Below are 23,395 nucleotides of genomic sequence, written 5' to 3' on the forward strand. Positions count from 1 at the left end.
TAATTTCCAGGAAGCTTCAGTTCCATTATAGGGAGCTCTGTACATTGCTGCAGCCGGCTGAATCAGCACTTTCCGGGGTTATTTCTCATAAGGCTTGTGTAGTGAGCGTCAGGGACCTCGTAAATATCCCAGCTGCACAGCCAGAACAACACAAGTCTCGCTTCACTGCACAAAACATTAATGCAGATTCTTTCCCATCAGGGATTCTGCTCAGATTTTAATCAGCGTGCCATTTGTAGAGAAGGTTTCTCTTGCAAAATGAGGACTGTATCATAGCGTATCTGGAGGAGGCCTTACAGGTAAAGAGCATGCTGACATGGGATGTTATCATCACTGAGGCAAAATACCTAATGTCCAGCAGTACACTTCTGCATGACCTTTAGAGAATGAGATATTTCTTGTCCTGACACTTTCCATAACAGATTCCTTTCATGCCCCCACTCCACCCTCCACCCTCCACCCTCCCTCAGGATGAGGAATGGTGACTCCTCTTTGACACAAAGAGAGGTGAGCCACAGACTAAACTCCCATACAGATTAAGTCAATGTCTGAGCAAGAGGGCAAAGTGCAGAAAGAGGATTGAACAGAATACATACCAAAGTGCATCCTGGTTAAATCCCTTGATGGAGGGCATTTAAGGCAAAATAACAAAAGCTTTTGATCAGTGCGGGCTTAAAGGAAATCCATTACTGAGGGCTAAAATGCCTTTAGTTCTAGCCTGTAGTGTCCATATAGTAGCGCTGTGAATTCAACTGTACTGCATGACGTGTTCCAGTCTGTTGGTGTCCAGGGGTATAGGAAAACCTATGTGGGATGATGACGAAATGGTGGGCACACACATACACACACGGACACATGCATGCACGCACACACACACACACACACACACACACCTCTCTCACACACGATGCCAATTATTGACTTGACATGTTGGAATCTGTCCATGGTGCTGAAATGAGTCGTTGAGCTCCACTGAGGATTTAACTCTTTCCTGTGGGCTGCATGGTGACTTAAATCACACAAGTCATATCTTCACACTGTGGAGACCTGCTTACAATAATCTTACCAACATATATTAAGATTTTGAGATGACATCTTCAGTATTGATACATAGATTGAACCAGACACCATATGGAATAAACACATACCAATGATACTTCAAAGTCACTGTAACACCACAGGAGCACATTAGTGCCTAATAGGGATTAAATATGTTTTACTTATGTTGTAGCCTATCACTAAAATCTCTGCTGTTTACATTATTTCCACTTTAAGTCCCTATATGTTTCCTGTATTATTGGAAGAAGTGATTTTCCACCAGCAGTTGTTCTAGGCCACTCAAATTGCCACTGTGTGTGTGATTAGAGATGCGGTTGCGTCACCGACTCGGCAGCCGGGACAGATGACTGGCGCAGATGTAGAGTCAAGCCGGCCAGAAGGAACCCGGAAATCTTGTATTCTGGTCTTCAAAATAAAAGCAGAAAGGGATTTTTTTTCTGGGCAAATTAGATCCTCGGCCTTTGGGTGGTGCACAAGCCTATGCCAAATATAATCCATGGGTGATTTACTCTGAATGATTGGATTTTTTAAATGAGAATTAGAAAAAACAATAGCATTTAACACTTCCTGCTTTAAAAAAATCTTATAATGTTTGTGTCTGTAAGTTTTATATATGGCTCCTAACCTGCAGAACTATTATAAACAATATTAAGACTCAGCAGAGATGGATTTTGGCTTGACAGTAGGTCCTGAAGCTGGAGGCCCCATTCTTCAGACTTAAACTTTTAGTTGGCTCTGTCTCTTTTAATGCAGGACTAAGAGGTGACAGGCCAAATGGAAGCTGTCCAAACTCTCCAATAATGCTGTCAGCAGTAAATTAACACAAGAGTTTCGACCAAACTGGGCACTCTGTGAAGCAAAAATAGGCTATAAGCAGAAGGCAGGCACTTTAGATAAGTCAATATGACTTATAATGATTCTAATTTCTTATATTTCTAATTTATTTATTTGAAAAAAAATCCAATTTACATACTTTTTTCCCCTTACTTTTAATGGTTTTAACATAATACACATTTTTTCTATTTGAACTGAATTTATCATTTTATCCTTTTCAAAACAATTCGATGTTGAATATGTTGGAGATTTCATTGTGAAAGCCTTGACAGGAAGTGACTGTGTGCGTTTAGTCCAGCCTGTCGCTGGTGCTCCTGGCTCAGATACCGATCAGCAGTTGGCTTTGGCAGGACAGCCGAGCCCGAACGCTCCTCACGCGGGGATGTGCCGCTTCGCGCTGACGTCTCCAAAGGTGTCATTGCACGCGAGTTATGCCACCAGTTTGACACATTTAATTAAAAATATGTCTGAATGTTTTAGGAATAAGTGAGTGTTTAGTGTGACAGCTTTAAGTTTGAGAAGTGGACCTGCTCTCGTGCAGGACGAGACCCGTCAAAGCTGCGCTGCAGGAAATGTTCCTCTGTACTGGTGGGACTCAAACTCCAGCTTTTAAATAACTGACCGGAGCAGCTCGTACTTAAAGTGAAGCGGCAGGATGAGACGAGGGGAAGAGGAACACGACTCGGACATCACGTTACCGTTTGTGCCGCCGGCGTGATTTACAGTTTTCCACCATGGAGGAGAAGTTCAATAGACTCATCTTCATTCCCATTGCGGCGGTGCTCTTCTTAATGATCGGCTACCAGTATGTGTGCCCGGCGGACAGCAACACCTGCTACTTCAGAAGTGACGACAAAGGGCTTTTCCAGAGGTATACATCAGGGATGGAGTTAGTTTACACGGAGCAGGAGGCGGACGAGGACCTTCCCTCCAAAATCACATCCAAATTTAACTTCACGGAGCGGGACCTGGACAGGCACGTCGACTTCAACATCCGAGGAGATGATGTGATGGTGTTCCTCCATATTCAGAAGACCGGCGGGACGACGTTTGGGCGGCACCTGGTCAAAAACATCCAGCTGGAGCAGCCCTGTGACTGCATGCCCGGCCAGAGGAAATGCACCTGTCACCGGCCCGGGAGAGCCGAGTCGTGGCTCTTCTCACGGTTCTCCACAGGCTGGAGTTGCGGGCTGCACGCGGACTGGACCGAGCTCACGAGCTGTGTGCCTGTGGTGATGAACAAGAGGGACAAGAAGAATGCCCAGAAGAACAAAAGGTGAGGTGCGACCTGCCGGACAGGTGGAGTCTATAAGTGGGCTGCCACGCGCTCATTTATTATGTGACCAATTCATTTACTCATCAGCTCTTTTTTTACTCACTCACTCATTCATTCATATTTTCATTTGCAGAGCCACTCTTTTAATTCCTCTTGGTTACATTTACTCGATTTTAAGTCTGTTCATTTACTTTACTCATTTAGTCACGCACTTATTCACCTATTCACTCACTCATCACCTACAAATTGATTTTCAACACCTTATTTAATGGTTTGCCTACAGACTCATCTTTTCAATGTCAGGCAAATCAGCCCCTCACTTATTCGTTCACTTACTCACTCACTCACCCTCACTTATTCACTCATTCATTCCCTCATTTAATCAGTCACTCCTTTACTAATTTACTCACTCACTCACTCACTAACTTACTCACTTATTCACTCACTGTCATTCACTCACTCATCCACTTACCCTCTCACTCATTCACTGACTTCCTCAGTTATTACTCACTCACTTATTCACTCACTACCTCACTTAATCACTCACTCACTCACTCATATATACATTCACTCACTCACTCCCTCATTTATACACCCACTTATTCACTGGCTCCCTCAAATATTCATTCACTCACTCACTTCCTCACTTATTCTCCCACTTACATATATTCACTCACCTATTCACTGGCTCTCACTTATTCATTCACGAACTCTCTCTCTTATTCACCCACTCATTCACTCACTCCCTCACTTACAGTCACTCCCTCACTTATTTACTCACACGTACTCATGCACTCTGTATTCACTCACTTATTCACTCACTCTGTCATGTATTCACTCACTCATTCACATACGCCCTTTTTCACTCATTCATTCAGTCACTACCTCACGTAATCACTTACACTTCTTCACTCACTCTGTCATGTATTCACTCACTTATTCACTTACTCATTCGTTTATTCACTTACTCCCTTATTCACTCACTCACTCACTCATTCACTCACTCACTTCCTCACTTATTCTGTCATACACATATTCACTCACCTATTCATTGTCTCCCTCACTTATTCATTCACAAACTCTCTCTCTTATTCACCCACTCATTCATTCACTCCCTCACTTATTTACTCACACGTATTCATGCACTATCTTGTATTCACTCACTCTGTCATGTATTCACTCACTCATTCACTTACTCCCTTTTTCACTCATTCATTCAGTCACTACCTCACATACTCACTTACACTTCTTCACTCACTCTGTCATGTATTCACTCACTTACACACTCACTCACTCATTCACTCACTTCCTCACTTATTCTGTCACATACACATATTCACTCACCTATTCATTGGCTCCCTCACTTATTCATATTCTGTCTCTTATTCACCTACTCATTCATTCACCCTCTCTTATTCAGTCACTCCCTCACTTATTGACTCACTCTGTCATGTATTCACTCACTTATTCGCTCGCTCACTGACTCATTCACTCACTTCGCTTATTCACTTACTCCTTTTTTCACTCATTCACTCAGTCACTCCCTCACTTATTTACTCACACTACTTCACTCACTCAGTCATGTATTCACTCACTTATTCACTTACTCACTCACTCACTTACTCATTTGCTTATTCACTTACTCCCTTATTCACTCACTCATTCACTTATTTTTTCCCCTTACTCACTCACTCCTACTTATTAATTCATTAATTTGCTCACTCACGTTTTCACTCACTCCCTCACTGATTCACTGGTATACTCACAGACTCATGTTCCTGATATGTAGTCATTCATTCATTCATTCATTTATTCAGTGTTAAATACGTTATGAGAGCATGAGACAGAGTCCTGAGTGTAACTGCTGTGATTAGTTAATGAATTGATCAGTCAACAGACCGGATAAAATGGCCGACAGTTTTCATTCTGACTTGTAACTAGTTTATGGAGCAAACAATGAGAGGAGTTTTGTAGTAGAGCTGGAGAGTGTCCTTCTCTTGCCTACAGGCACTAAGTCAAAGGTAACTGGGTTTTTTAAGAGTGTAGGTCGTGGCACAGATTTCTCCTGGGCTCTCAGTTCCCTCCAGGGCTGCTCATGCCAGCCATGCGTGTTCTTATTGGCGTGTAATGTAGGGTATGGAGCTGTTAAAGCTGCAGTGTTAACATGCACACCACATGGCATGTCAACACCAGCAGCCGTCTCCTCCGGCACATTCAGAAGCAGCCAGCAGACAGGCCGCTTCCTCCTGCGAAGGTCTGTTTCAATTTCCTGTAATTACAGAAGCAATACAGCTCAGCTTAAGGGAGTAAATCACTTAAGAAGGGCAGGGTCCTGTGAGGTGTGCCGCCTGCGTGTTGAAGCCAATTTGCCTTGCATTTGGTCCAGAGAGCAAATCTCCATATGTTACAGAGAGCGTTAAAGGGGGACGGGGAGCGCCTTCAAGAGTCCTTCCAATCCATTAACAGTCCTCTGTGGCAGCCATCAGACTTAATTTAACGCTTTTAAATAGTTTCGAAGAGGCGCCTCCGAGCCATATCAGCACTATGAGTGAGTCAACAACACTCCAGTCAACACTTGTCAGCTCAATATAATAGTTAGGGAAAAATCAGCATTCATTAACATTGGCACTTAGCTGTGTAAAGGCTGATTGCAGACATGAGTTGGCTTCATTTTTTAAAGACGGCACCAAATCTGGGCTGTGCAGCAATTTCCCCGCAATAGCGTGTTGATTTTTTGATTAAGGGAAGTGTTTATTAGAGGGTCAAGTTTCCACTCGGAGCTAATGAGTGGTGGATTAACTCTTGTGGGTGTTGACTTAGAGACAGCTCTCTTTGTGCTTCATCACTGCAGCAGACAATAACCGATACACTATCATACTGCAGTGTGATCTTGGAGAGTACTCGCTGATAATGTGATACTTCATTGATCGCTGTGGTGAAATACTCCTTCTGCCTGATCCTTCCACAGGGAGGTCAGAGGTCATCGCAGATTCTGATCAGCTTTGGGGATTCAGCTTCTTGCTCAAGGACAAATTTGTGTATGCTGTGTTTAACAGCACTGATTATGATGTTGCAACATGCATGTTTTTGATGTGAAATTTTTGTCTTGATCCATTAATTCTTTAATTTTGTAATAGTAATTTTGAAAGGTACAATCACGGAATGGGGGATAGAGTTCTCTTGCATTTAAGCCGTCTTAATTGGCATCTGTAGAAAAGGCACAGCTGGCAGGATGGTACCGTGGAAGGGTGTGATGTTCTGGCAGCATGTTATGTGTGCAATCCACTGCTGGGGGATTAAAAAAAGGAGCTAGCAGCAGTTAGCAGCTAACTCAAAGAAGAAGAGCAGCAGAGGGGCATGGGAAGCTTACCCAGGGCTCTGAATATGCTATGTCCGGCACTGTCTTGTGTGCACAGCTGTCACACAGGACCAGATGCAGCATATATGTATATATATTTAAAGGAAGGTATCATAATTGAGCCAAACGCACCATGAGTCACAACTCAATCTATACCCGTGAATTTATTGGACGACTTATGAGTCATAACTCATTCAACAGCCACAAATCTGTCACATGAAGTTCTCATTTCCCACGGATAATGCCTGGTTGATTTTCTGTCCACACACACTTAAAAACACTTTTATAAAAATCACTTTTTCAAATATCAGGGGACCATCGGATCGGCCTGGAAATAGACGACCAAATTAAGTGAAGCCCTCCTGTCGTTTTACATCAAAGCTGCTGAGTAAAGACTACACACAGCTTATTCTGCACTTGATGTGTTGCCACAAGGTTACATGTCACGATTTTATCAGACCTGAAAGGCCCTTGTCCTGTCACTTCAGGCGATGTAGATGGCTTGTGACGCACGGGATGAGTTTGTGCATGTGTCTGTATTTGTGCTCAGGCTTGTTACTGCTTAGCTTAATACAATATTTAATGCTACTCTGATCTGTTCTGTAAGATCACCCTGCTTTGGTAGATTTAAGTGTATTACAGCCCTTTTCCATCTGTTCCTCAGAGAAGTTAAGACAGATTAGTTGTTTTTCTAATAATCCCCATTGCTTTAAACTGCACTTGGTACCTGAAGTCCAGACGTAATCATTGAGATTTTTTCAAGCTGAACCAATTTCATGTATTTTATAAAGCACTCAAATCAATCTCTCCCAGTCTGACTGCAAAGCACAGTCCAACTCAGTAATAGCATGTTCTGAAGGATGACTCTCGTCTTATACAAGTCACATATAGCAATGGGAATGCAGACAGCCAGGGATCAAACATCATGGGAATGGATGACGCCCACACCTATCTTAAGGCTACATCCTGCAGGCTGTGATGTAGTTTGCAGAGAGAGCCTTATCTCAGCCCTCAGACCCAACACTGGTTTATTTAACTTTTGCGCACAAGATAGAACATATGGGATTCCTACAAAGTCCTCCCAGAGAGTACGTTTACTCAAATACTGAGCTTACAACTTAGAGTATTTCTATTTTCTGCTACTTCACACTTCTACTTCACCTTATACTAAATGCAAAAAATGCAGATTTCCATCCACTGCTGTTAATATCAGGTGTTTTGCGCATTAAGATACGCAGTTACCTGTCTTTAAACAGTTGCAGAAGAAGAGGATGGTAAGTTTTTGTCTCTTCTGTGGAGCTTGGAGATACAGTGCGGACTTTTTTGAATTTCAAAGTCTCCACTCCAACAGACAGACATGTATTTTGTGAGTTGTTGGCAGCAGGGATGCAAACATTTATCGGCCAAACACTGGTATCAGCCAATATTTCTCTTGTTGACTGCTACTGGCTTTTTCGGCAAATAAAATTACATTCACCGATGCCAGTGACCAATGTTTTTCTGTTGTGTCACATCAATTTCGCCCAGGCTAAAAAGCAGGACAACAGAAAACGTGTGGGACAAATAGAAATGTTCCCTGGGACGCTGTTGGGACGAAAGGATCGACGTATCAGGGGACACACCCTTTTTTCCTCTGATAATGCGATGTTGTAAACAACAAATCCGTGTTAAAATCGGCTGGAGAGTTAGTTTACGTTAGGTAACAGCTGACAGAGTTTGCATTGAGTTACATGATGATGCATTCAAGCCCTATTCAGTAAAAACGAATATTGCGTAAAGGTAAATTAAATGTGTGTTCAAATGTAATCTTGTAAAATTTTGTTTTTGGGGAGACATTTTGATGAATACAGTTGTTTGAAGGAGAAATTTTACAATGTTTTCACAGCAATTTAAAACAAAGAAGGAATTATGACATATTTTTCTATCTTAAAAAGGCTTTTGAGCCCTTTTTATCAGCTCAGGACCTGCCAGAATTACTTGGTTGGGAATAACTGGACTGAACTACCTCACTGTATGTAGAATAGATACACCTCCACCAGCTACAACAATAAACACACTGATGCCTCAGTATTAACAATCTAATAATGTAAAATGCAATATGTAAGTCACATTGGACATTTTCCTGCAGGGCCAGTTCTTCACTAAGTTAGAATGCCTTTATCTCCAGTGCCTCTGCTCTCCACTTTCTGTCCCCTGATGAAATATGTTTGGGTCTCAGGAGGGTTGTGAAATGAGGCGAAGAGTGACTAAAAATTCTTAAGCGCACACTGAATGTACAGACTGCTTTTCACAATCCCCTCAGTTGTGTCAAAACATCAGTATCAGTATCAGATAATGACTTTTTGACCTTTTTACTGTACTTTATGATTAATGTATTGCACATTTGGTGTACATTGTCCTTCTGGTCCGTTCTGAATACAGAAGCATCTGTCTGCTTCTGAGCACTTCATAGTCACCTTGAAATCACCTCTCTCCTACACACCACACTGGTGTAAAAACACCAGCAAATACATAAACTAGAGATTGATATTACAAACACTTGGCCATACCTATAATGTATTGGGTGCAAATGTGTCATATTCTTAATGATATTTTTAGTGTACATACCTTTCATTAAGGTGATATGAGACGAGGGGTGGGGATCACCAGAGGTCACAAATTAATGCCACCCTCCTGCAGCACTAAAGATATTTCAGTTTTATGCTTCACTTATCTGTAGAGCTTGGGTACGGCTGTGTCTGTGAAAAAACGTCAGGACAGAGTCACATATATGTGTTTTTAGCATGCAACAAAAGCCTTAAGTTTTAACAATGCTCTATGGCCACAGGTCTTTGCACATGAAGTAGGTGATGGACTGTTATTTCCTTCACTCTCTCAGAGTCGGATGGTAGTTTTGTCAAGCTAAGTGTTTCCAGTGTTGGTTGATTTTTTGGTGGAGTAGGTTTAGCGTTGGCTTGGCTGTCAGCGGCTACCGCTACCTCAGGATGGTGGAGTGTGAGGTGAGTTCTCAGGTTCGTAGTATTACCAGCGTATTTTATTCTCATATATATATGACACTGCTTGCAAATCGCATGAGTCACATTCAAGTACTTCTTTCCTTCCATGATTTAAATGCTCACAGTGCATTTCTGATTTCTTTCTCACCAGGAAAAAACATCAGCACCATCTAGTGGACCAAAAGGCAACTGTTATTATTATTCTAGTACCACAAGTTGTAGTAAAATGTGTACTTGCAAAAAAGAATAATGTATATAATAAAAGATCGATACTTGGCGTTCGTGTATCAAAACAATATCACCACACAAAATATTGCCATACTATGCTTTATCAATTTTTCCTACCCCTATATGAGACAAGATATTGTCTTAGATTTTGGATATTGTTATATCGCAAGTGTTGTCTTTTCCTGGTTTTACCTCTTCTATTCTCTTAGAATTGTCTTTGGGCCGCAGCAAAACATATTTTAGTCACTTAAAAATATAAATATCAGTTTAAATGTACGCTGTATTTGGAATATTTTCACCACTTTACTTCACACACGAACCAAGCTGTAGACAAGCAACTCCCGTGTTCTGTGAAATAAAATTATGCTTGGTGGCTAGCAACGGCTTAAAAAAAAAAAACAGCGGTAAAGCGGTGAAAGTATTCTTAATAGAGTGTGCACTAATAGAGTATTGATGGGTTTTTTTACGCAGGCCTTTATGTAGGTGGATAAAAACGAACCAATTAAGGCAGCATTTGCTCAGCGACGTTTCATTTAATGTACGTGATGCAGCGTTTTTCTACCAGGAAGTTACTGTAAACAAACGCTGTGACTTGGTCTATTATACTAAGACAATGCGAGAATGATCACTAATTAGCTCCTTGGTTAGCAGGCAAGTTGGCATAACAACCAGTTCCAGGTAGGGCTGTACCCAAATATTCGGATATTCGAATATTCGTTTCTATGGGTAGGTATTCGTTATGAAAATTTGGTATTCGATATTCGTTTTTTTATTGACTTTTTTTTTTTTTTAATTTTTTTTTGTTTTTTTTTACATTTTTTTTACATTTTTTTTGGGTGCTAAATGTAGTCTTTTTGTTGTTGGTAAATGTAGGTTATCAATAAAAATCAAAATTTTTAAATTGCATTGTTAAAAATGTGAAAATATAGTATAGCCTACCAACTGAGCTTGTGCGCACGGCACGCTTGAGCGCATCCGTCTGAGGCTGTGGATCAATGCCAAGTTTTACCACTTCATCACTATTCCCGCTAACTTGTAGCTGTTTTTTTGTTATCTTTTGAATTTAATATGAATTATGGAACCGTTTTTGTCAACCTTTGTTTCCCTCGTTTTGTACAATAAATTATTGTTTAAAGTTTCAACAAGTTTCTTTTGGAGTGCGTGACACAAGTGTGTTTTGAAAATGACCGCGGACTGTCACCTGCTCAACTCATCAGTACCTTCGGATGCCATGACAGTAATAGCCAATAATGTCAAAATATCATTTACAGACCTATTTAACAGACGATCACTGCTGCCTGACCTGCAGGTCCATTTGCGGGCCCCGCGGGTTACGGGTCGACCCACGCATCACAACTCTGCTCAGTCTATAAAAAGGCTGTACACAACAGTAGGCTATAGACATTATATTCTATTTAGGCCGGCAGAACCAGCAGCGCATCGGCTCTACAGTGCACGGCACTGCTTATTAACCATTTTATTGCAGCACAGAGTGTCTGCCAGCAACCAATTACTTGCAGAGGCTTCCTACAACTTGTTTCAACGGTTCTGATTTAATCAAAAGACAAATTAAACAGGATGACTAGCCAATGTGAAAATCAAAAGAAAGCATAGAATAATGTACTGAAGCAGACTGTTGTGCCATCACATTTTTTTGTGGTTTGAGAGCAAAGATCCGGTCGCCGCTGTGCAAAACTCCGCAATACAGTTAGGTCCGAAAAACCCCCAGAGTCCGAATATTCAGATATTCGTTATGAATTCTGCTAAAGGTCCGAATGTTAAAAAATGGTATTCGGGACAGCCCTACAATATACTATTTATGGTGTTATGTCATCGTGTCATTTCTGTCTCTACATGGTCATGCGTTAACAATTCTCCTCTGCTCTCTGTATCACGCACGGCGGAGTTCCGCCACACACACAGGTGAGCACGCTAGAGCGGCTCGGCCGCATTTTCCTGACCAAACCTGACCCCGAGCCCAGTGCAGTTTGTCAGCTGACAAAGTTGTTGTTATGGACACTGTGTAAATAACCATCAACAGACTGCTGTTATGCACAGACAAACAGCTGCTCGCACAGCAGCGTAGCACGGCACTCATGCTGAGCTTGTGTTGCGTTCAGGCGTTGTCACATAAATAACAACTTCCAGCACTTAAATAGGTCATAGCACAAAACAGCAGCATGTCATGTGACTTTTTACTTTTATTATATTCAATACAATTGTATGTTCCTAAATCTTGAGACACCTCATATGTAAGCTAGACAGACATTTCACCTGCTCATAACTGTGCACAAATGTACTGTATGTACTTAGTCCTAAAGAGCCCTTCTGGTAGCCTACCAGTAGATACACAGAAACATCCCAGCAGGCTGTGCTTTGCAAGCATACAAAAAAGTTTCACGCATGTGAAAATTATTTTTCATGCGTGTGCTTCACCTCCGCTGCTACAACTCCATCCTAGGGGAAACACTGCTGTGTGCGTTTTGTGCAACAGGTGGATGTGGTAGTCTACTGGTAGAGTAGAGAGAGAGCTAAGTAGCGTTGAAGTACAGTAGAGCAGGGCAGAGAGATGGAAGCAAAGTATATTAAACCCGGTGTTAATACAGCAGAACTGGAGAGAGGGGTGAAAAATAAATAGAGGTGGGCATGGCTCAAGTAGGGCGCAAAATTATAGACGGAGAACGATTGACACATTTTTCACTTTAAGCCCTGACACTGTCATATTTGTGTAGGAATTAAGCTACAATACATGACATATGTTGTTTTAATTAATAAATACAGTGTGAATAAAGATTACATAACATAAAAATAACTGCAGTCTTTGTTAATTGATAGCTACTTAAATTAAACAATTTTTATAGGGCAAGTAAAAACTGACTTCGGGCAAGTAGATCTGTGACCAACTTGCCCGACTGGGCAAGTGAAAAAAAAAAACCTTAGCATTGAACCCTGACCATATTAAGATTTGGAGTTCACTTCCTGTAGGTTTTTTCCTTTGCTCCTTTCTTTCTTGCTTCCATTTACTCCTGACTTAACAGAAGCAGCATATTGTATTATCCTGCATCATCATCACCATCCATCCTCCTTATGTCTGGCAATTCCCCTCCTACTATGTAGACTTCAGTAAGTATCTTGTGGCCAGTTCAAGTAGTTTTTGATAGGCCCACTGCTGGTCAGATGCTCCTTCGGGGCTTTGCTCACAGCACGCCGCCACAGCATTTACATCGCAGCGGGCTACAAAATTGTTGTACAGACCAGACGTCAAGCCTGCTTCAATTGCCGGGCTGCCCTGTTCGTCCTCGGCAGCCGGCCTCACACTGAGCAGTCAGAGAGTGTAACCTTATTACTGACCTCATTATTTCAGATTAGAGCAAAGAATGCAGGCTGGCCAACACACAGATCAGCCTGAGTCTAATTAGCCCAGTTCATTCTAGACATAGTTAAGGTGGTTTAGCTATTCATTTGGCAGTGGCACCCCATCACCGGTGGCAGTAATGACACTAAAGGCATTAAAATATGCAAAAATATGCAGGAAGTTGACAAGGTTTAGTAGTCACACAGGGATGGTGAAAAAGATGATTTTATCAAAATGCAGTTTTCAAGATATGTGAGTTTCCTCTTACCTAACTGTGTCTCACTAAAATACTTTGCAGCCTATACAGGGAAAAACATCTGGTTGCAAGTTTTTGACATTAATCTCCCCTTGCAGTCACAGTGAGTCAGTTTAAATCCTCAACCAAAGAGAGCCATATGCAGAGATTTCAGAAAAGGATGTATATTATTCAGAAAATTTGTTCAGTTTGAAGTAGAGAGTATTTCTTAAATGCTTTAGGCGTAATACTGCCCTTTTTACTGTCAACACTGCTTTTGACCATAACGTCAGTCTCTAAGCTTACACATCAAGTAAATTCAAGTTGCTGACAGCCACACACTGTTGTGAAAACTCAGTGTGACAAGAATGCCGACTGACAAAAAAAATGTGACCTTCAGGCACCAGAAGTCATACAAACTGTCCCCAGTGGATCTGACTACTTAAAGAGAGACTAAGGAACTCTTTTAGGGAAGAATTAACACATTCTTCCTATTACTTGTGAAAAGGTGAAATAATATGCAGTAAAACTCACTTTTTCCAAATTCAAAACACTGAGGCGTTTTGCTGCTATAGCTTTACATGATATGGTATGACTGGTGTGGTGGCTAAATGTTAGCTCATGTTAGCAAGCAGGGAATTCTCAATTCAAGCTTACCGGGAATGAACATTAATTTATTCAGAAAATTAATTGATTCCTGGCACTTTTTTTTAAATAAACTTTTTCATCTTGAGGCTTGGTGGAAGGTATCAATTATTCTTAAATCAAAAGACTTAAGTCCACATGAAGTCACAAATTATTGGTGTTAAAGGCCAAGTCGAGTCAAGTCATCAAAGTAACGTGACTCCAGTCCACACCTCTGCACTACAGCTCGCTAAATTTATAGCCCCTTTTACACTGTACACAATAGCATTTGCTAAATGTCACTGTTAGCCAAAATGTTACTGAGTCTCACTTGAACTGAAAGAGGCAGAAGTTCTAAGTTGTATTCTGTACATTTTAGGAGACAGATTGCATTGCACTGAAGTTCTGATTCGTCACTTCTTGTGGGTGGAAAGGTATATGTTCAGTACCTGACACCAGAGTGTGTATTTTTGGCAAAGGGTGAATATGTGGGTCTTTTGGGAGATCCTATGCTGCAGCCTGATGTGGTGATGTAGGCTGATGATGCATTAAAGTCTCTTCAGGTGGCATTTAGTCGTAGTTTTTGTCAATACTTCCTACACGACTCTGGCTTACACCTGTGAAGGAGGAGAAGGCACTGATATCACGTGTCCACAGACGTTACATGTGCTCATTCCTGTGTGTTACAGTGTGTCTCTTCACACTCATGACGCAACACACCCTCACCAGTTTGTCGATGACGTCTGGCTTAATTAAGAATATCACCTTTTACATGACTTGGCATATTCTGATTGATGTCACCACCTGCTGTGCAGATATCATGGGAAATGTGCTCACACACTGTACTGAAGAACGATGATCATATTAGCAAATGGCTCTGACCTGTGGGACCCTTTAAAATTTGATCTATCTTTAGATTTGTTAGCCTTATCTTTAGATGTACAACATTAATCCATTAGAATCTAAAGATAAAGCTAACTGTACCCATCAATTAATAGCTTGACATTTTGGAAGCTTGTTTTCTTGCCATGAGTTAGATGACAAGATTGATGCTACTCACAGACACAAGAGTGATATCGTTCTTCTCATCTAACTCTCAGCAAGAAGTAGATTTCCATGTTTTTTCATTTGGTGCCTCACTATCATAGATTTTACTAGGCTTGGGCGGTATTATGGTATATCAGGGTATTAGAAATCCCTGAAGTATGATTTTCAATGACATCAAAAATACAGACGTTCATCATTCTATTAAACTCACAGCATGCGCCACTAGAGGTTACTCTCTACTGGTGGGAAGGGCAGCTGAGCTGACAAACATGGCGATAGCGAGTGGTGGGGATAATAACACAGGACTAGCAAAAAGCCAGCCAGCAATAGCAGAAAAAGACAGCAGGAAAAACAGCATGTTTTCACATCCAACTGTGAAATAGGGATTTATTAATCAAACAAGATTTGGTGATTGTTGGAACAGTGAAAACAATAACCAAGAGGGTTTTGGTGGGTTTTATTTAGTTTCTGTCACGTTTAAATGAAGTGTGTTTTACGATGAGTTCCATCTCCTAGCTGAAACTACAAGGGTGTGGGGTGACGCTGCTGCTGGTTCCAACTGATCAGCTGGAAAATGTTAATGTATAGCCCAGCCCTAGACAATGTCATACATGCTACAATGACTAATATCACCAGCAGCTCAGCTTTTATGGTTTTTCCTTTCTTTTTCTTTTTTTTTTTTTTTTTACTTTTTTTTTTTCATATAGCATATACCCTGGTGAAATGTCAGGAAGCTATAAAGGTATGGAAAAAAAGATACTGCCTCTCTACATTAATGAAATGCTTTCTACCTCCAGAAAGCAATTAAACACATCCTGTCTCAGTAATTCACACACCTCCCTGCACATACAGTCTCGCCCTCTATTTGTAGAGGCAATTATCCTAATTTTTTTTATTTATAAATTTAGCACTGGACACTTTCGCTGTATTTCCACTTGTTTTGCTTGCCTTAACTCACTTTTGGTACCAGGTGCTTTACTATTTCCACTGCAGATAGTACCTTCTCAGTGTAGGTGGGATTCTCAGCTAATGGCCCGAGGGGCGCCACATGAAACTGCTGTGACATCATCTTCAAGTCAACACTCAACTAAACAGAGGAACATCTGCACTTCATCAATTGTATGGCGTAGTGTACGGCATAGTTTTGTGGGCATCCATATTTTAAAATCAGCGTTAAGTGAATAAAACAACGGTGGTCACTACTGACGGTAGCTTAGCCAAGAGCTGGTGTGTGCAGGCTGTGCCATGTTGCACAAGTGATGATTCTCTCTGAACAGTCAGTGGTCTGCAGTGTCCTCCTAGTATCAGCTTTGCTCACTTGGCATCTCTTTCAAGGTGTTATCAATACACAATCCACATCTTTTGCTAATGGAAAACCAAAAAAGAGCCAGCTCAGTTGAGTAGAGCCGTGCTGTTTCATGCAGTATAAATGCAGCATTTGTTGTCTTCATCTTAGTGCCGTCCTGCTGTGTTCATATCATATTTGAAGGTACAACAGTTCCTTGATCTGTGTGAGTTATTGAAACACCCACATTTGAAAATTTGCATTTAAGCTCAAACCACAAACAAAGTACAGCAGGCACACGGCTGTGCAGTCTATTGCATGAGTGTAAATACGATAATGAACTCATAATGATTTCTAAAACCAGCACTGGTGGATTCTGATGTTCTGTTTACTGCCTGTGTTGATGACACACTTATACAGTCGGGGAGGTCTTGTGGGAAAATTCCCAAATATCCCGCCAGCAATTACAGAGGGTTCCAATGTGAAAACATTTTGTAGTTGGCAGTATAAAACCAACACTTTGTGTCAAAAATATATGTCTGCAGACATTTTGTTATAACATCACTTGCTAAATGCCCTACTTGCCAATTATTTCATTTTAAAATACCCAGTAACACTATGGTAATTATTAGCTAGCAGCTAATTGGACATTGGTAACGGCATATGAAAGACCACATGTCACTTTTTAAAAAAATCCAGCAATTTTTTCCCCCCTCATAAGTATGATTTAGCAAACTTTAATTTATTTGCCTTGATCCTACATACCACCACAAAATCTAATTGTATTTATTGGATTCTGGGATTTTTTTCACACATATTTTAGGGTACTGAAATGTATTTTGTGAAGCACTTTGCGACTCTGGTTTAGAAAAGTGCTACAGAAATAAAGATTATCATTATTATTATTTATTATATTTCAAACTCGATTGCTTTCAATATATTCTCAATCACCTCATTAATGATGATGCTGAGTCAAGACATAGCATCTTATACATGAGAAAACTTCTTGTATTTATGAATTAGCATCTCATGATTATGAGATACTATCTTCCAAACTGTCAGAGTTTTAGAAAGTTAAGATAGGAGATAAGAGAAAATATCTGATAATTATGAGCCCTAATGCAAAAAGACATGGGTGGTAGATTATTTTTTCCAAGTGGTTGAAATGGACTTCCATAGGACAAGTTCCACTGGTGTGTGTGTTGATAGAACATGTTTTTACTATTAGAGATGTGCTGCTGGCAAAGTGAAGCTGCATGAAGCTCAATATTTTGAAAGCCAGCAATGGTCATAACAGCCAGAGTTCGGGCAAAAATACTTGAGGTGTACTAGTTTGAATCCCATAATTAGAGCTTGACTTTTTTCCAACTGATTTTTTTAATAAGAAGAGATTGTGTCATGGAATATAGAATAGCATCTTAACAAAAATGGAATTTCTAACTTTGATACAACACCTTGAAAAATATCGGTAAGTTACATTAACTTACATCAAGGGCATTAAAATCCGATATAGGATGAAGTTATTTGTGCACAAAATATGTTGTTTCGTTAAATCAAACCCTCCAGTGCCCTCCCTTCATGACAGTGAGCAGCATCTTGTATTCTTGTGAGAAATGTGAGATATTCAGAGGATCTTGGTAATCTCCACACTCCTTAGGGGGATTAGGGGCAGTCGAAGACAGGTTTTATTATACTAGGGAGGAGGAAGGAGGGGGGATTAATCCAGAAGTCCAGATTTATACAGAAACCTGTCGACTGGATTGAAGATTTCTTTCTACAAAAAAGTGTGTTTGTTAAAAGAAAAAAACATCACAGGGAGAAAGTCTGCTAGACAGATCATTATGTGCTATCCATCAAACTGCCTTATGGTTTCGGTTCTGTGCTGCCTTGTTGGATGGATGGCAGATAAGTCATCATGGAATGAAACTGTTCAATTGCATGGGAGATGCGTCAGATTCAATAAGGACCTATTTCTCTTTTATTTTCCAAGTGAGCCTTATATAAGTGTGGGCTCTGGCATATTGTACCTTAAATTTAATTTGCAGTGTAATAATAGCAGAAGGGATACACGCTGCAAAACGCTCTTTCAAAGACCCTATGTCGAAATGCTGCAGGAAATCATACAGCACAGCATTGGAAGCAGCCCTCACATATTGCTTAAAAGTGAATTGCTTTTCAGAAATTCCTCAGTAGTTTGTGTGGGTAGATGTGACCTTTGCAGAGTACAGTCTCCCATTTATCCTTTCCATATCTACATGGACCTAGAGGACTGGCTGACACCTCACAAAGCTGCAAAGATTAAGATGTCAAGGAAAGGTTAAGGCTAAGACGCTAAAGCTACTAAAGCTGCACACGCCAGGTTGTTGTGTGCGCGGATGTCCTCGACACTATGCTTCTTGTGGGTGTGTTTAAAACACCAAATGAACTCTGGGAAAATGTGGCAACCTGAAACACAGCCAAATTTTAATACAGATGGAGGATTGTGTCCCCAGGAGAAGAGTTTCTATGCAAAGATGATCTACATACTTAAATTTGTTTAAGTGTGTGTTGGCTGCCACTCCTCCCATGAGCTCCCCTCACCTAGTTTTCAGCAAAACCACATCTTCACACCCTCGCTTGCCCGGACACCTCGTCTTTCCGGGAGCATTCTCGGTTCCCTCGTCTCCACACCAGCATCCCTGGGGCTTTTCCTTTATCGCCCAAAATAGCATCTCATATCTGCGACCAATGAAGATCACAGTGCAGCACCAGTCTCCTCACTCAACATTTCTCTCCTCACACTCCGTGCTTCTGGAAGGTTTATCAAGTGATGCTACCTGCCGATATTCCCTATAACTGGGTTATGTTGTGGTGTGCTACTGACGGATCATTTAGGACTGAAGGAGAGTGTTGTGTTGTATTTTTTGTGTGTGTATGTGCTTGTTGGATAGTGATCCCGCTGTGCACAGATGGGGACAGGGATCATTTTGCCTGTAATTGGCACGCAAAGATTAAATTAGTACAAGAGAGAGAATCAGATGAGTGAAAATGGATCCCGCTCGACCTCTTGTTCTGGAGACTGATGTGATGAGACTCCCCAGGTCTCTGTGCAGCTGAGCAGCTGAGCTTAGTCATCTTGATAACATCCCCTTTAACATGCCGACCTGCTGTTGCTGAATTTGTACCCTCTGACATTCCTCTTTCATTCATCTAATTGCCAGCCTCATTTACTTTTTTGGGAATCTGAGCCCGTCTGCTGTGTTTTATAGCTCTTCCCATTTGTTTCTCCTGCTCCTCTGTAGTTACCCATTCACCCACTGTCAAGTTGGCTAAGCTGAAAATCGAACCAGGCTAATATTTTATCTGCTTTGCCAAATGCAGTGTGATCCACAAAATCCTTTCTGGTCAAAGGGTTGAAAGTTCTCCCTGTTTGGAGTCTCATTGAACACTTTGCTGCAAACATGATCATTTTAAGAATAGATCTGTTTTTTTTTACTTTGGTGTAAAATTGTGGTGATTTATGTGTTAATTAAAATCCATAAAAAGTATATTTTATTTCATAAATATCTATTATTAGTCCATACCCATTGAGTGCACAGTTGCCCACATACGTTTTCACATGGTGTGTGTTTGGGATACAAGTCATAGGAAATTGCAGATTTAATAGTCAGCTGAACCCATTAGGAAGAGCAATGTATTCAGACAGAGTTTTTGTGAATTTGATAGTATGATGTCCCATGTACAATTTCCTGAACCTGCTGCCCTACAATTTGGCCACAGGGGGAGCCACAGCGATCGGTCGCATTTTAGCCATTTTTAAGCTTTTTTCTGTTGTTATAGCGCCACCCAGTTTCCAATTAGAGTTAAATTTCTCCAGTCACCTTGAGGCGTCCTGTTCTACATATCTACCAAATTTAGTAAAACTCAATATGGCGGTTCAGCCTAGGTCAGAAACTAGCTCTCTAGCGCCCCCATTTTGTTTGATGGGGTCAATAATGGAGGGGTCCCCTCAGATTATGTGTGGTCATATGCCTACAAAGTTGCGTGGTGATGGGTGAAACCCTTGAGATGTTATACACCTTTATGTGATGAGCCACGCCCTCCGCAATATTCATTGCCTTATAGAAGCTCAGTTTTAGGAAGTTTTCCAACTTTTGCCAAGAGGGAACTTTAGATATTGGTCCCTAGATTATGTTCACCCAGTTTCATGCAGATCAGTCAAACTTCCTAGGAAGAGGTCGATTTTAAGTGTTTTTCAAAAAATTCAAAATCTATATAACAGGAAGTTATGGTTCCTTGAGGCAAATTTGTTCCTCGTGAGGAGAGGCATCTCTCTGCAAAGTTTCATGTCTCTACGACATATGGGGCATGAGATATGCCCATTCAAAGTTTGCAAATTCAATCGCGCCCCCCTTTGGCCAATTGATGTAATATTGCTTCATTCGCATCCTCCCATGACCCTCTACCACTGTGCCAAATTTCACATGGATTGACCAAGTCAGTGAGGAGAAAAACGTGGAACAGACACACAGACAGACACAACCACACCCTCACAGGCAGAGTTTTCGTCATTATATACGAAGATTAAAGGACCAAAAATCCGAATTAAAGTTTGGGGAGAAAAAGATTTAACTGACAGTGGCCTGGCAATAAAAGCAAACAACTCAGCAACTTTTGTCAGATTTTTATTGAAAAATGTTGCTAAATCACCATTAATGATCAGAATATGTCATGGCTATCGCCTTTTTCAAATTGAAATCCTTGAATTTACATAACTTTAACTTCTTTTTCAAAGTCTAAAAACCTACATTAAATGATTTTTCGGCCAAGCTGTAAACACATCATTATCTCTGCCTGGACGTAAGCCTAGAATGGATCATGCATTTGGTCGTGTGTGCGCGTGTGTGAATTTGCGTGTCTGCAGCTAATCTCGCAAACTACTGGATCAATCAGCCTAATATTTTGTGAGCCTATGAATGACTGTGCTCTTATGGTTGCAGTGATTCACAATTCACACAAAATTTATTTATTAACTGTTTTGTATGTCATTAGCCCTTTTTAGGTAGGAATTGTGCAAATTTGCAGGAAAGCCCAGTCTTTTTTCAGCATTGGCAGTATGAAAACAAAATCGGGGAGTGCAGCAAAATGCCGCCTACCTACTTTTGTTTACACAGATTGCGCCTTTTTTCGGGGCAGCAAGTAACAAAACATGTAGCTCAGCGTGTGACGTAAACAGTGATGTGGGAGGGAAGCCACGGCTGGTCAGTCCTTCGGCGATTCTCTCGTAAGTCGGCCTGTTCTTCACCGTTTCTGTCATCTGATGGTTAATAGCCTCTTCATTTGCAAGGGCAGGGAGGCTGCGCAATTCCTTGTCTCCCCAGTTGCTTATCTTTACCGTGTCTGTCAGGTTTGTGTTTCCCTCTTGCTACTAGCTGCTTGCTAATTCCTGCTATCAGCTGTTTCCTGTTTGCACGTGCGCCATCATCAACAGCTCCTCCCAAAAGTCATCAACAGCCACCAATATGTCTACCCTACGAGGCAGAAAATTGGGCACCTTGGATCAACTCGCCAATCCGGCTCAGTGTGTCTCAACGCTTGCAGCTTGTCGGCAAAACGGCCCAACATTCGCGGAAAATCTGGCAGTGTAAAAGGGGCTAGTGACTGCTGACTCCTCACTCGTCTTAAAAAGCTGTTAGGGGCAAGAAAATCACATAGCAAAAATGTCTGAAAAACAACAAGCCTTATCTTATCTTTTACAGGCAGTGTAGGAGGTTTAAAAAATATTTGGGTGGTAATTTTGCCCCCACTGTTTAAAAAAATTGGGGCATTTACAACATTTTGGGGCCACTTTTTTTTTTTTTTTTAAGAAAATTAGTAACTAGTGCATAAAGTTGCTGTCTCTGGGGTGAAATGAGCCCAGATTAAAATGCCTGAGTAAATAACACACACTATTGCTGTTCCAAAGAGAAGTGTTCAATCAGCTGTAATTGTTCACACATACCCATCTGCATGTGTGAGAGAAAGCAGGAGACAGGTGTAACTATTTAGGCTTGCTTTTTTAGCTCTAAATACGCTTCACTGTGTATAATGCATTAGTTTATAGATATATTTAAAAATTAATCACAGTCTTCCATGTGAACTTTTTTTTACATCCTCTTCAGAAACTATAGAGGGTCTATTGGAAATATTTTGGGGAAAAAAGGCAGCGTTTCAGTGCTGACGTTTTGAGCATTGATTGAATAAAATAATAAACTTGACTATCCAACACTGCATCATTAGTTAGTAGACTGAAAAAATATGTTGTAGATTTGGTACAAGCTCACTTCACTTGGTGCACTGAGCTAAGGAACGTCAGCACTGAGCACCCCACTGATGATTTCATCCAGCCACCGGTTGAGAGGCAATCCCGCATCTTCAGTGAAGTCGGCTGTGAACAACCCCTTTCACATTTTAGTATTCATTTGATCTATTGTTAATATATGAATATTGTACGGGTGCAGCTTTAAACACATTCATTTTCATATCTCTCACATTTAAGAGTTTTTACAGTGTTTTCTAGGCTGCTGCTGACAAGGTTCATTATTTTATGTGCGATGTGAGAAACGTGTGTGAAGCTGTCATTATCACAAGCAAAGTAGCATTGAAAAGTGGTTTTGGAGAGATAAAACTGAACTGTTAAAAACAGCATGTGACTTGAGGCGGAGATGACTGAAGGTTATTTTATTTTTTACTGTAATTTCCACTTACAGGCAATGGTTAAGGAATCCCTTGAGGGTACAGAAACACCTTTAAAATGGATCTGTGCCAACTGTGCGAGTTATCAACACCCTAACTTCAGTGTGAAATCGATGTGCAGTCCTGTGCTTGTTTTCAAACTGGCTTCTTCTCCAAACTTGGCTGATAGAAATGGCTTCCAAAGTGATACTTCATTGACAGCACTTGTTGGAACAGTGTGAGGTGGAGCTGGAGAAGTAATCATTCTTCAGAAATGCCTCAACTAAAAGCAGCATGATGTATTTTCAATTTTAAAAAGATGAAATAAATGAGATTATTGTCGATCCAGATAGGTTTTGTATGGGCTGCTTCTTCAGCAGCATAAATAGTTTCCATCAAGGCTTT

At 40.9% G+C, this 23,395-nt stretch overlaps 1 protein-coding gene across 1 annotated transcript in view; it reads left to right on the forward strand.

The window, feature by feature from the left end:
* The first annotated feature begins 2,210 nt into the window (after window positions 1-2,210).
* LOC125884789 (heparan-sulfate 6-O-sulfotransferase 3-B-like) overlaps window positions 2,211-23,395 on the forward strand; it is a 32,261-nt gene continuing 11,076 nt past the window's right edge. Inside the window, exon 1 of the mRNA XM_049569986.1 lies at window positions 2,211-3,169. Coding sequence (XP_049425943.1) covers window positions 2,628-3,169 — 542 coding nt within the window. The 5' untranslated portion in view covers window positions 2,211-2,627. The remainder of the gene's footprint in view (window positions 3,170-23,395) is intronic.

Source organism: Epinephelus fuscoguttatus, linkage group LG24, assembly GCF_011397635.1.
Source record: "Epinephelus fuscoguttatus linkage group LG24, E.fuscoguttatus.final_Chr_v1".
Lineage (NCBI taxonomy): Eukaryota > Metazoa > Chordata > Actinopteri > Perciformes > Serranidae > Epinephelus > Epinephelus fuscoguttatus.